General features: G+C 36.1%; 1 protein-coding gene across 2 annotated transcripts; it reads right to left on the bottom strand.

Annotated features, from left to right (window-relative positions):
* Positions 1-3251: 3251 nt before the first annotated feature.
* On the bottom strand, positions 3252-6075 carry LOC131683571 (tRNA-dihydrouridine(20a/20b) synthase [NAD(P)+]-like). Of its 2 annotated transcripts, none has more exons than XM_058965650.1 (6): positions 5892-6075; positions 5738-5836; positions 5560-5681; positions 5428-5503; positions 4973-5367; positions 3252-3770 (listed from the first exon to the last, which is right to left on the bottom strand). In XM_058965650.1, the coding sequence occupies exons 3-6, from the start codon at positions 5624-5626 to the stop codon at positions 3283-3285; spliced, it is 1026 nt and encodes a 341-aa protein (XP_058821633.1). In that variant the 5' UTR covers positions 5627-5681; positions 5738-5836; positions 5892-6075; the 3' UTR covers positions 3252-3282. The 2 variants fall into 2 exon arrangements, with proteins under 2 accessions (XP_058821633.1, XP_058821632.1); XM_058965649.1 differs by having other exon boundaries at positions 5742-5836.
* Positions 6076-15365: the final 9290 nt, after the last annotated feature.

Genomic DNA, 15365 nt, shown 5'->3' with positions numbered 1-15365 from the left:
TAGCACAACAGCGACGAAATGTGTTCAAGGTGCATGAAACGTCGAGATTTGATGCAAACTGGTTCCGGAATTACGGGTTTCAGAGTGCGGCCACACAGAATTTTCTCATATAAACTATAGGAAAAATTAAAAATAGAATTTTTATTTTTGATGCTAAATCGTCGCTGTTGTGCTATCTTATGACTAACGCCATTTTGGGGTAAACTGAGTTAGATATGCCACATTACTTGTCTAAAAAATCTCTACAAAGTGGCGTTTACAGAATTTTGACATTCTGCTTGGTTACTGAGATATAGCGAGAAACGTGCTGAGAAATTTCTAATTTTTTGCTTCAAATGACTGTGTCTGGGGGTTGGCTCAAATTATCTTTATGTATGAGATGTTTTTATATGTAAAACTATCTGATAAACACAATGGCATAAACATTTTCGAAACAAAAATGCACGAACTGTGAGAAAAAAGCAATTTAAGTTTTAAATTGGAAATATAGCATATTTGGCAACACTGTAACCAAAAATAACTATTTTTTCTAGATTCCCTGACTCATTTCCTTCAAAATGCATCTCACCGATTGTTTATAGACCAAATGAAGCCAAAGATATGAATAAAAGTTAATAATTGATGATTTTTTTCTCTGGAAAATTTTCCACGCACGATTATGACACGCCATACAAATTTTGTCATCAATACACACCTATGACACGTGTGAAACCGACTTTTGTTTACATTTTTAAAGAAAACTCGCAATGTAGTTAACCGATTCTCGTAATATTTGAGAGATTAATGCAGCATAGATAGAAGCATCATTTGTCTTCTTTGAATTATTTATACCATTTATAACTTTCAAGATACTCAATCTCAAACTTTAAAAATCGTTTTTCTCGAAATGTGCAAAATGGCGCTTGTCATAAGATAGCACAACAGCGACGAAATGTGTTCAAGGTGCATGAAACGTCGAGATTTGATGCAAACTGGTTCCGGAATTACGGGTTTCAGAGTGCGGCCACACAGAATTTTCTCATATAAACTATAGGAAAAATTAAAAATAGAATTTTTATTTTTGATGCTAAATCGTCGCTGTTGTGCTATCTTATGACTAACGCCATTTTGGGGTAAACTGAGTTAGATATGCCACATTACTTGTCTAAAAAATCTCTACAAAGTGGCGTTTACAGAATTTTGACATTCTGCTTGGTTACTGAGATATAGCGAGAAACGTGCTGAGAAATTTCTAATTTTTTGCTTCAAATGACTGTGTCTGGGGGTTGGCTCAAATTATCTTTATGTATGAGATGTTTTTATATGTAAAACTATCTGATAAACACAATGGCATAAACATTTTCGAAACAAAAATGCACGAACTGTGAGAAAAAAGCAATTTAAGTTTTAAATTGGAAATATAGCATATTTGGCAACACTGTAACCAAAAATAACTATTTTTTCTAGATTCCCTGACTCATTTCCTTCAAAATGCATCTCACCGATTGTTTATAGACCAAATGAAGCCAAAGATATGAATAAAAGTTAATAATTGATGATTTTTTTCTCTGGAAAATTTTCCACGCACGATTATGACACGCCATACAAATTTTGTCATCAATACACACCTATGACACGTGTGAAACCGACTTTTGTTTACATTTTTAAAGAAAACTCGCAATGTAGTTAACCGATTCTCGTAATATTTGAGAGATTAATGCAGCATAGATAGAAGCATCATTTGTCTTCTTTGAATTATTTATACCATTTATAACTTTCAAGATACTCAATCTCAAACTTTAAAAATCGTTTTTCTCGAAATGTGCAAAATGGCGCTTGTCATAAGATAGCACAACAGCGACGAAATGTGTTCAAGGTGCATGAAACGTCGAGATTTGATGCAAACTCGAAAAAAAAATTTGACTACGATTCACTTTTTTGGATTTTGGCACATTTTTGCCTTTCTCATATAGAAAGGTTATGCAATCACTCTGAAAAACGTCAACCTAATCCCGATGCCAACCTAATAATCGACTCGCATAGGGTTTCTGGATTTTAACAGGGGCGTAGTTGATGGTTTACGGAGAGGGGTTACACCCCCCCCCCCTCTACTGATCGCGCCCCTCCTTTAAAAATCTCCTTAAATCACCCCTCAGACCACCACCCCATCCAGCCCTCATAACATTCCCTTTCAACCCCATCATTTTTAAACCACCACTATATCACAAAGCATACCAATTTAAGCTGGGGAGTCGTTCGTTCATGGGACTTTCGCCCTCTTCACATACCCAGCCCCGCATGACAAAATGAGTTAGCAAGCAGATAACATTGATCTAATGCCGATTAGGCTAATGGAGTAGGATATTTTTTTGTTTCAAGTGTTTCACCGTCGACACATAGCTCATGAAATTCGTGGCTGGCATGCCATTGTGTATAAGTGCAAAGTGTACTAAGAATGTAATGGACATTTCCACGATTATGTTGAACATAAAAAGCCTCCGTGCCAAAGTTTAGAGAAATGAGAAAGGCACAATTGCACCGCTAGGTGGATTAAAACAGGTTTTTCATAATACCACTGCCGGCCAGTGGGATTTGGAAGGTTAACACACACACACACAATGGATAAAATACCGCACGATAAATCAAAAGAAACGCGTTAGTTTTAGAATCGCGTGTTTGCTCTGTTAAGTACAGTGTCCGTAATGAAAAGAAAGAAAGACTACATTTATTCTGTGTGTTGTTCGCTGATGTTGGTATTAACCCACTGAAAAGATGATGTGTGGGTTAAGATACTGGATTGTTGAACCAAGATGTATCATGTGCGAGTTGGTCATTGTTCCCTCCAACATTAGGGACATTACGATCATTTGAATCCCACGATTTGCAAAGAAACAAATGTTCACTGTGTCAGAGATTCGCGTAACACTGCAAGGGTAAAACCCATGGCATACGCGAATGGCAAATTTCGGTCTTGCCAGCCATTTAATCCTCGGGACGGAGAAACACCTTGACTTGAGGATTCCTGTTTACAGTCGCCTTATACGACATAGGAGCAGGAACGTAGTGGATCACTTCTTGATTGGGATACATCAACCCGCCGAATATCACACGGCCTCTCGGCTGTTTTTGTCCAGAGAAAGATAAGATATAGGCCTTACACATATTTTATTACTTTATTCATATTTTTTGTTACCTTTTCACATTGCTCATATGCTCATCATTGTAATATTGATTGGAAAGGATAGTGACACTTGTAATGATAACGACAAAAATCTAAAGCGCGTTGTATTTATTACAATTCTTTTACGTTTCAGTGTCATCAAATAGGCTTCCTTCCATAAAATCCACATCTTCCACACTATCATCGTCAGTTTGTTTATTTACAATGCTATTGAAAAACGCTCCATCCGTACTCGCGCCTAAGTAATTGTCAGCATGTCCAACATGATCAGCCGCTTTCGCCCGCACCTTATGCCAATATGAAGTGTCGTCGAATGAACATACAAGTTTACAAGGATGATCACAAGGTTGTGCTTCAAGTTGGAATTCCTCTCGAAAGAAATCATACACCAACTGCTTGTCTTTGGAGAGATTATTGAAAACGATCCGCTGCTGTCGGGTAAGTATCGATTCCGCCATAAAAGTGAGATGATGGTGCATAGCTTGAAACGTTATGTCGGTGTCTGCTTCAGCTGTAATGTTAAGCCAACGTTGTATGCATTCGAGTGGGGTCTTCGAATATCCCGCAAATAGTGCCGGATTGGAAAGCATCCCACGTGCGGCCATGACACCTGAAATAAAACAAAGGATAACAGATTAAATGTAGAAACCAGAAAAACTATATCTAAATTTATAGTATTGTCCGCGCTTTTCCAAAGGAGACGCGACGATTATTTTTCGCCGCAGCAAGATTGGTTGCGCTATTCAGCGCACGATTCGTCTCAACGTATGGATGAATGACACATTCTCAACCTGAGGTCCGCGGACCCCTAGGGGGCCGTGAAGTCGTTGTTGGGGGTCCGCGAAGAAAAATATATTTTCCGAGCGCATATTGAAATTTCAAGTCTTGTTTCCGAACAAACTAAATATAACATCTTGATAGCATACAAAATTGATGTTCTTCCGTGGGGGTCCGCAACAACCCAGGTTGATTTCTAAGAGGTCCGTGGTGCGAAAAACGTCGAGAACTGCTGCCTATATAGTAAAAAAAAAGATTTGAGTCAGTTCTATTGACAAATTCGGTTAAGGTATTAGCACACATTAAACTTGGGTAATACATATTTTTCGACATTTTTCAGCATTTATTGTCAAATGCGCCATTTCAATTCGTCGCCTCAAAATGATTGAATGGGTCGTTTCCAATGAAACGTACAATAGTTCATCGCAGTTGTAGCAAATTGAAGATCAATATAGAATAGGAACCAGGAGCCATATTGCCATGGCAACGGTTCCTGCCATCGTTGTTTGTCGTTTTGAAACAAATAAAAGTTGAGACACTATGGAAGAATTAGGTTCAAGTTCCAGCTTATCCGCAAACGAGTTTCCAGATGCGCTTTTCCAGCAACGCATTGCAGAAATTCGAAAGCAACTGGATGAGACGTACGACGTTTTTGTTAACGCGAAGGAAGCACTGACCAATATCTCATTCGAGAACATCGGCGAAACAATCAACAAAGATACTGCAGCTGTTCCGCCCTCAGAAGATATTCTTATCGTGGATGCAGATAATAAAGTCAACGTGATGAAATCGCTCGAAAAACTTAACGCCCTCATATCTCACAAACACCCGCCTAATTTGGAACGAATTCCCGAAGTGGAAAAGTTGTTCAACGTTATGACTAACTTGAAGGAGGGAATGAAAAAAATTAACTCCCACCAAGACTCCATAACAGAGCTTAATACTCAAGTTGAAATGCTCATGGAGCAAATCAAGGAGTATCCGCTAGAAAAGCAATTGGCGAACGTCAATCTGGAAGATTCCTAACGAACTCACCATCACAATTCGTAATATCGCGCATCACATCAGCATCTCGTAAACTAAACACATCTCCGTTGACAACCACAGGTATGGATAAACTGTTTTTGATCTCCTTCAAGGCCTCTTTATCGACTGGTACGTTAGTTTTCTCTGCTGGTGTCCTTCCATGAACTGTAATAAATGTTATGCCGCTTGCTTGTAACTGGCGGCACATGTCTACTGTAGCCTTTAAAGATCTTTGTAATAACCGCACTTTTACAGAAACGCTGAACGTACTGGGAAGATTCCTGCGAACAGCTGCTAACATGTCAGCTATAATTTCGGGAGTCTTCAGCAGTGCACTTCCGTAACCATCGGACATCGCCCAACGTTGAGGACATCCGCAGTTCAAATCGACACCGTCAACGTATCTGAAAATATATGTTCAAATTAACGACGAATAAAAACTTATACATGCACTTGTACATTACGGGAATACCATTTCAGCAGCGGAAAGAAAGTCCACAGAATTATTTGCCGCAAATTGCGCAATAATCGGAGAATCATCTTAAAGACAAAGCTTGAATGTAGTTATATATTTCAAATTATTTTCCTTTTTTTACCTCTATTAGTAGTAAATTCGTTGAGACGAGCTTTTTCACTTCTACAAAATGAATCAGCCATTATCATGCTTGTGAAAGCTAAATCTACCCCATACGAGCGAACTAAATTCCGAAACTCCAATCTGCAATGAGCACAAAAAATATTATCGAAACTAATCAATTTCCAGACATCTATCACCTACTTGCTGTATCTGACCATTGGAGCGCATATTTTCAAATAGTTTCCGTCTCTGCGAGCTCCCTCAAAAAGTGATTGGATGTTCGATTTTAGTTTCAACTGAAATGTGGAATCATGAATAATCGTGCATTCAAATAGAATATGCGATAAATACCTCGTCCATTTTCGACGTTTTTAAACTTTTGTCACAATCCCCGTGTCCTTTTTGTGGCAGCAATTATTGTTGACGCATAATCGGATTCACTGTATCGCCTTCAATTTAGCCACTGTGTTCAAATTCGCAATTTATTATCGTTTTAATCTATAGAATGTTTTAATGCAGAAACAATTAGTAAACAATCATACCATAAACAAAAACGTTTCAATATCAACATTTGTAAGGTTCTTTTGATGGATGGTGAATATTAAGACAAAGAAAAGGAAAGGTGGAATCATTTTGTCACTATTGATTTCTTAAGAGCATGCTCGCACGAAGAAAAAGATTCGTAGGTTCAATAAAAAAAAATGGATTAAATTTAATAAATAAAATTAAACGGTGATACAAAATAAAAAAATGAATGTATGTGGTCTGTTAAATGTTGTAGATCTTGTCAGATACAACGCAAACCACGTTTGATCAATTTAATATACCCTCAAAATATTGATTTATAGCAAAAAACATTTTTCAGGACTTTTAGCACGAAAATATTTTCTACGTGGGTATTTTTCAACAGATTTTAAATTCTCTAACGGCGTATTTCTTCACTTGGATGAAAACCGGTTTTCGTTGAAAATCGATTTTCGGCAAATTGGCCACCAGCAACTCGAAAACTGGTTTTCAGTGAAAATTGCTTTTTCATCCAGTGGAGAAATTGGACTGTGTTTTGGAAAGAAAATGATGACCTTTCCAACGGTATGCTTTGTACTTTTGTTAAAAGTACTATGCGGTTTTGGGACAACAATATGAAAGTTAGGGTTCGTCGCGGTGCGGATGTGGGCGGTAAATGGATAGTCCGCACCGCAACCGCAAAAAAATAATAAAACCGCACCGCTTACCGCAACCGCATTGCATTTACCGCACCGCACCGCGCGGTAATGCGGTAAATGCGGTAAAAATCATGTATTTTAAAAATTGTGCTCAAAAAAAATATTCATTTGTTTTGTATATCCATATATAATAAAATGTTATTCTTATTTACACGAAAATTAACTTTGACGGACTCCTAAGAATGTAACATTTATGAATATATTCAACTTTGCAAGTTTTATTAAGGGGGTAAGGGTTTTGGCGTAAAAAAACACTTTCTCGATTTTTTTAAACTGCATAAAGCGAATTGATCAAAACTTTTGTACATTATAGTGTATCATTTCCATAACATGCTATAATTTTTCATTACAAAAAAATCGACAAACGACTCGGTGACGAAGCTTTCTGTAGAACGTCTCTGGAAAAACATGATTTGCGATGTTACCTGCCATTCAAAAACTACTTAACCGATTTCTTTCAAACTTTGTATACAGATTCTATGTAAATGATACCCAACCCCTACGTTAAGCTTTCGAGATAAATTTACAATCAACGCAAAAACTGTCCAAACTATGCAAAATTTGGCATCTGGGCTAACTTTTACACTTTTCACAAAATGAAGGGAGGCCTTGAGGGAGACTTTGAGAAACACAAAAAAATCGCACTGCTCTACACTAACTTCGAAAGCTTTACTTTCAAAAAGTTAAAAAATACTCCTAACTGAAAAATATTATTTGTTAATTTGGTAGAAAATATTCCCAGTTGGACGAACAATAGATGCACGCGAAAAAAAATTCCTTCAAATTCGTTTGGTTTGATGATGATAATTACATTCTTTGGATTGTTTTTAAGTCTTAGTATTAGTAGTTCTTCAAGTTCTCCAAATTAATCAAAATTCACAGTTGAGAAAATATCATCGAAAATGATTCATAATTCGATTGTCAAGAGGAATCGGGAGAAATGATGCATTTTGTAATTGGACTTTACATTACAATTTAATTGTTGTTCAATGATTGGATTTTGCGTTTTATGTATTTGAAAAGCTTCGTTTGTAAATTTTTTCTTTGAAGTATAAAATAAATAGTTTTCAAAATATGTCGTAAAATAATGGTGCCAAATTATATTGGACACAGCCTTTAGATTTTATTTCTTAATAACAGTATGTTTTATGTCAAGTCTATGGAAATTAGAGCAAGTAAATGTTTATCATGTTTCTGTATTATAGGGTAATAAGTAAAACTCGAACGATCTGACAGAGGGATTTTCCTAATAATGACATTGCTAAGCATTCGTTCAGAAAATAAATCTAGTTGCGTTCTTCTCAAGTGGTAAAAGTCATAGTTTTAATTCTTTATCAATTATTTTTTGAAGCGCGGTTGCGGTAGTACCGCGCGGTAAAAGCCATTTCCCGCACCGCATCCGCGGGAAAAAGTGTCTCACCGCACCGCAGTTTTTGCGGTGCGGGTGCGGTAAATACCGCGCGGTTGCGGTAATTACCGCAACCGCGACGAACCCTAATGAAAGTACACATTATTTTGCGATTTTTTCATTAAAAATATGAAAATTGCTCGACATATTTAATAGGAAGTGTTTAAACAAAATTTCAGAGAGAACATTTGATTCCGCATCCAATGACCTATATGATCAAAATTGGTTGAAAAATGGCAGAGTTATTTTTTTTTCAAATTAGAAACCTGGGGCGACAGTATGGAACCATTTCGAATCGACTTTTTCATACAAGCTTGAATACAATAAACCTTTCGTTTCGAGATGCGCAATGTCACCCCTGCTCGCATGAATTTTTAAGGGGACAGTCTCATATAAAATTTTCCAATAATCATTTTTACATTTCTTACAAAAGAAATGTATAGGATTCGCTCAAACTTTGAAAACTTTTTCCGAGGCCCGGAGGGCCGAGTTTCATATACCAATCGACTCAGCTCGACAAATTGAGACAATGTCTGTATGTGTGTGTGTGTGTGTATGTGTGTATGTATGTATGTACAAAATGTCATGTAATTATCTCAGCAATGGCTGAATCGATCTTAATGAAACTAGTTTCAAATGAAAGGCCTAACGCTCCCATTTGACACTATTATGTTTGTTTTTCGATATGTTGTTTACTTTCTGAGATATGGGTAGTTTTGTCAAAACAGGGCTGGTTTGAAGCGAATAACTTTCGAACAAGGCAATTATATCGCACAAACTAAACAGAAACGAAAAGCTTATGAAAATACCTTTCCAACAAGCTATAGATTGTCAAAATCCGTTCCCAAACGGCGGAGATATTAAACATTTTGTGTTTTTATTCCTCGCTTATCAATTTTCACCAACTGAAAACGAGATCGTTACGTACAGAGTATTTCTTTACTGGTGTTTTAGGGGTAAAACTAAACCGATTTTGAACATCGGGGTATGAAAACACATCTACGTGATTCAAGGAATTCGATTATGAAAGCATTTTGTGTGTTACCTATATAATAATTGAACTATTTCTCAAAAAGCAATATGTAAGTTCACTTCAAAAACAAAATAATGCGTTCATAGTTCATGTATTTATCCCTTGGATTAGGCGTTGCGTTCAATCGTGAAGTAAATATTGGATGGTATATAATTATACAGTTCATCAAGTAATTCACCTAGTAATGAGATAAGACTTCTCATACAATTATACTCGTGGCATCACCGAAATAAACTGTATTTTTGAATCCCAAAAACTCTAGCAAAAATTTAGCTCTTTGCAAAATTTAGATTATATTGGTTATGGCGCAAAAAATTACTACTTACATTATTTATAATAAGGATGTAAGGAATCAATATATCGCATAATATACCTATAAAAATAAGGTCTGGCATGGCCTCACATGCCCTCCCCATCTCTATCTCACTCTCTCTTTCTCTCCCTCTCTCTCTCTCTCTCTCTCTCTCTCTCTCTCTCTCTCTCTCTCTCTCTCTCTCTCTCTCTCTCTTTATTCATGTTGGTGACAACTTTCACGACTCACATCTATCTTGCTATTTCTCTATCCATTTCTAAGTTGTGTGATAAGATTCTCTGCTAATCTTTATTAATATTCAAGCTGATTTCATGTGTGCGATGTAATTGTGAAGGTTTGAGAAAACAAAACTATTTTTTGTCTGTTACCCTATTATTTTCTTTGCATTTTAGTGTAAAAGAGACTCGCGGAAACAAGTTTAATAATACATCCTACATGTCAAATAAAATATTTGTAGTCCGAGAAAATTTGCAAAATATTCGCCTTATGGGAAAACTATAACTATTTTCAAGGTGATATTGGTATTTCGAAACGTTGCACTATGGGTAGACAGGTGACCATCGAAAACTACATCAACTCAAATTTAATTCAGTTCTATTCAAAGCTTGTCTAAACACTATAATAAAGGAAATTCATGGTTATCTCAGAAAAATATGTGACTTGAATGGGAGGTGGGACATTCCACGTGCGATATTTCAACTCTTCGTATCTCTATTGAATTTTGAATAAAACATATGCTCAAATATGTCATGTGAAAACTAAGAACACCTTTTTGTGATGTTATTATTGAAAATGCACATACATTATATTGGTATGAACTTTCATGAAAAATAACGGACCAAAACCCAAAAATATCCACGAATTAGATCCGGGAAAAGAAGTCTCCCAAAGTCCCCACTCTCAATGGGGGATGCAAGTACAAGGTGTCTTCTAACTTATCGTCGTCCATATCTGCTCTATACTGAGTACACTTCAATTGAAGTTTCAATGGAAGTCACAATTAGTAGTGAGGCATTGGATAATTCAGCACACGTTTCGTTCGAGTTTTCCATATTGTACAAGTAAATTAACGAGGATTACAATCAGAGTTTATGCATTGGACAGATAGTTGATCTGACTACATTTTTGCCATCCGGACAGTTTGAACCATTTCTTTTTCACAGTAATGGATTGTCCAGGGCTTATTTATCCATATTTCCTGAACGAGAATTCCGAACGAAACAATACGCAAACTATAAGGATGACTGGAAAGAGACTGCATTATAATCAACTGAATGCACGCCTTTTATGCTATCGGCATAGCCTAGACACTTCACACTATTTATTTTAGTTCAAATGAAAACTTTGAAATATCTACTTGTCTCTTTTATGAATCGCATTCTCCATCTTTTGCTCTATGTTCAAAGGGCTTTCGTGAGATTTTGTCTACTTTCCGAATCTGTAATAAGTTTTGATGTAGGCGTTCATTTGATAAAGTTATGACATATTTGTCGAATGAAGATTCGTCAAATCGTTGTAAACGTCACGAAAGAATGTGTCATGTGACCTTGTCTCACTTTACTATATTCAATTGTGCGTTAAATTACTGGACCAGCAAATTCTATTCTGCACAATATTTTTCGGGAATATATGACCAAAAAGTAAACTTTGATTTCCAAAGCAAATTGAACGTTCCAGGTTTCTGATAACTAATTAAGGTCTATCAATAATGTTGAAACACTAAATAATCACGACTCCGTCAAGTAAAGAAACGTGAAAACGAAAAGACTAAAACAAAAAAAGGATAGAAGCCCTAGAAATTTTGTTCATCTGCGTTCATTTAATCTACTTTATTCGTTTCATCATTTGGATTCACTCTGATCAGTTTATTCATTTCGTGCATTTTAGTCATATCATTCATTTCACTTATTTTATTCACTGTTTTCATTCAATGCATTCTATTCATTTTCCCAGTTCATACATTTTGTTTAAAATGAAGAACATTTTATTAACCTGACTATTTTTTCAGTTTTGTTCATTTCATCCAAATAATTCTTTTGACGCAATTTATTTTTTCTATTAATGTATAACCTTACAACATCGATTAATTCATCATTTCAATCAATACATTTTCTTCTTTTTTATTCATTTTGTCAATTCACTTCATTTTGTTTATTTGGTTCGTTTGTTTCATTTATTCATTTATTTTTTTTATTCATTTTATTTTCTTTGTTCATTCCATTCATTTTATTAATTTGAACCCTTAAATTAAATTGATTCATTTGATTCATTTAATTCATTTTGTTCATATCTTTAATTTTATTCATTTCAGGTTCAGTCATTCCATTTATTTATTTCATTCAATTTGTTAGTTTGAGTAAATTCATTCTATTAATTTTATACTTATTTCTAAATATAGTCTAAATTTTCATTAATTAAGCTAATATAATTTGATTCGTATATTTTATAATTTTGATTTACTACTTCGCATGAGTTCTGTAAACTAATGAATGATCCAGCAGTGATATGTGTAAGAAATGTCTCATCTCACTGCTAGGTGGATTAAATCGGTTTTTAGTAATACATTCAAAAGGATGTCCGTGAACTTTGAGCTTGAAATTGGAAAAAAAAATAATGGAAGAAATAATTATAGCATTTTATAGTGTGAGACAAAACCTCACTAATCCCTTAAGAGATCATGCAAGCAAGTTTCTAATTTGGAAAAGAAATTAATAACTCTGCCATTTCTCACCCAATTTTGATGATAAATAGGTCGTTGGATGCGAAATTGAATGCTCTTTTTAGAGCTTTATTAAAAGCTTTATTAAAACAAAGACTTTTCTTTAGAAGAATGATGAGTAATTGTCACAATTTTCATGGAAAATCCCAAAATTATGGTTGTTTTCATATTGTAGTCTCAAAACCGCAAAGTATCTTTGATAAAAAACACAACATAGCATACCGTTGTAAAGGTCATTTCTTCTTCTTTCCAAAACACTAAAAAAGTTAAAATCGCTTGAAAGATGACACCGTAGAATTTCTTTTATGCCGATAGTCTCGAAAACTAGTTTTTTGCCTTATATCAAGATTTTGTGGGTATACAATATTTTTCAAACATTGTCTTGTGTTGCATTTGGCGAGATCTACAACCTATACTAGGTCTCTTGAAAAGTGCAAAATCACTGTAGCACCGTGTTATTGGTCGGAAGAGTAGATACAGAACCTAGGGGCAGATCATTTGTGATGCATTTTTAAAAATCAGCTAAATTAAATGCATTTCTTTCCATCAAAATAGAAATTCGTAATGTATTTTGCGTTGCGTGCAATGTGTTTTGCGTTGCGTGTAAGACGTCAAAACCCTACAAAAAATTAGCCTTACATTCAACAAAACGTCGAACAAAGTGAATCAGCGTAGGACGTTTGTTAAACAAACTTCTGCGAGGGAGTGCAAAGTTGATGCAAAAAATGAAATTAAATGTATTTTTTTCTAATTTGATGCAAATTTGTTATACATTTCTAGAGTGATCTGCCACTAGTACAGTACACTATATTATGATTGGTGCTGGCATCAGTGGAAGGAACACCATTGTTTTGATTCTGCTATATACCTGTCAAATGGGCCAAAATAATAATCCTATTGTCGTTTCATAGCGATGTTTGTTGCAAATTGTCTAATCCTGTACACGATTGCGCTGAATTTTGCTAAATTTTCATTACACTGAAAAAACTAAACACGTTAACAAACACGCTTGCCATTTCAATAACCACTCGAGTGGGGAAAATATTGTTCTCAAACGGAATTCATGCTCTTCATCGTTGGCTCTACTGGGATCTATACTTTTCAATCGTTACCTTGTTGAAAATATAATGTTCCCACTAAGTGTAAAGAGGCTTTCATTAGCCCTATCCACAAAACCGGTAATGTACATGATGTCACAAATTACCGAGGAATTTCAATTCTAAGCTGCCTCTTCGAGAGCATGTTGTTAGATGTTATCAATCCCGCAGTAAAACACATCATCAGTTCTGACCGTCATGGTTTTGTTTGAAAACGCTCAACAACTACTAACCTTATGAGCTATGTGTCAACGCTGATTGATAAGGTTGAAAAACGGCAACAGGTCGATGCGGTGTTGTCACATACAGGTCGAACGTGTTCCTCATCAACTTGCTGTGGAAAAACTAAGGCGCAATGGATTTCCGGATTAGCTGACAAGCTGTATCTCATCGTACCTTTCAACTCGCAGTGCTTCTATGCGACTTGGAACTACGCCTAGGGGCAGATCACTCTAGAAATGTATAACAAATTTGTATCAAATTAGAAAAAAATGCATTTTGTGCCAAGAACGTTCGACGAACAAGAAACAATTGTACTCGATTTATAATTGTTTTATTTAATCTTCTGGTTATCCGCTTCCATGCGGCAGTCCAAGCTTAACCAGTCCGATTCACATCTGGCATGGTTCTGTTCAGGGCCGTCGAGAGCCGCGTCGGGCCCCAAGGCTTGTATTACTGCCGGGCCCTTTTAAACCTATGTCCTCTAGTGCAGTATGAGTTAGTATCTTTTCAGCCATGGGAAACTCGTCAGTACGTGGTTTCTATTAGACTCCGGTTGACTCATATTGCCACATCTACAGATAGCGTGCCAGACAGACGAATTTCGACAGCTTGTTATTCCGCGGTATCAAAATAGGGTAAAATTGCCATAGTTACAAGTTTTTAAATTTATGGGTATTCAGGAATCAGCAGCGTCTGGCTCAAATGGCACATTCCCCATGTAGATCGGAGATCTGTGCCTTGCCATGAATCGTTTTTTCATCATTTCCCTGATGGCAAGGATTAGGGAAGTAGTAAGGTTAGGGGTAAGGAAAACAGGATCTGCAGGTGCTACAATAGCAGGAATAATACTTTCAACCCACGGAGGGATTTAGAATTTGTATTTTAACAGTGAGCGGATATATTTTGTTTCACGAAACAAACGCTTCTGTTCCATTGATGGTCTGGAGCATAATCAGCACGCTATGTCTAACATGGTGAAATTGTATGGTGTAAACATTGGCCATCTTTAGCATAACTTTAAACATTTGCTAAAAATGTTTTGCCTTTCTCATTCACTCTAAAATTCGTCAATCTAATCCCGACCTGGAGGGCCAAGTGTCATATGCCAATCGACTCAGTTCGTCGAGATCGGAAAATGTCTGTGTGTGTACGTGTGTGTGTATGTGGAAAAAATGTGACCTCTGTTTCTCAGAGATGGCTGGACCGATTTGCACAAAGTTAGTCTCAAATGAAAGGTACAACCTTCCCATCGGCTGCTATTGAATTTTTTTTTGATTGGACTTCCGGTTCCGGGGTTACGAGTTGAAGAGTGCAATCACACAGCAAATTCCCATATAAACTGAAATGAAAAATTTTCAAAATCAAATTTGTATTTTTGATGCCAAATGACTTTAAAATGCATGAAACATTGAGATGTTTGACAAAAATTGACTTCTTTGGACTTTGGTACATTTTTGCCTTTCTCATATAGAAATATTTCTCATTATGCAATCACTCTAAAAATCGACAATCATACCGGCCCGGAGGGAGTATGCAGTGAGGGGTTGCCACTTTAAAATTAAAATTAGTTTAAAATTTCTTAACAAGTTGAAAATTTTCGGCAGGACCGGGACCTCCCGGATCTTTCTCCATGATCCGCCGCTGGTTTCAAGCGATGTTTCAGTATCACATAGTATCTCAAGATCGTGGCTGTCGATCCATTGTAAGTATGAGCAAATCGTACTGAGCATGTAATATTCATTTCCACCATTGCATTGAACATAACCAGCCATGGAATCGTAGTCTGGACAAATGAGACAAGCACAATTGC

The sequence above is a fragment of the Topomyia yanbarensis genome, chromosome 2 (genome assembly GCF_030247195.1).
Source record: "Topomyia yanbarensis strain Yona2022 chromosome 2, ASM3024719v1, whole genome shotgun sequence".
NCBI classification, from domain to species: Eukaryota; Metazoa; Arthropoda; class Insecta; order Diptera; family Culicidae; genus Topomyia; species Topomyia yanbarensis.
Note: the sequence above shows the minus strand (reverse complement) of the source record. Positions and strands in the feature narration are given on the sequence as shown.

What these genes read in the sequence shown, in the direction of transcription:
- LOC131683571 (XM_058965649.1), bottom strand. An exon ending in CCAATGGTCAGATACAGCAA is followed by an intron (nt 5,682 to 5,741) that starts GTAGGTGATAGA and finishes TGCTCATTGCAG; the next exon opens with ATTGGAGTTTCGGAATTTAG. An exon ending in CGATATTACGAATTGTGATG is followed by an intron (nt 3,771 to 4,972) that starts GTGAGTTCGTTA and finishes GTTTTATTTCAG; the next exon opens with GTGTCATGGCCGCACGTGGG.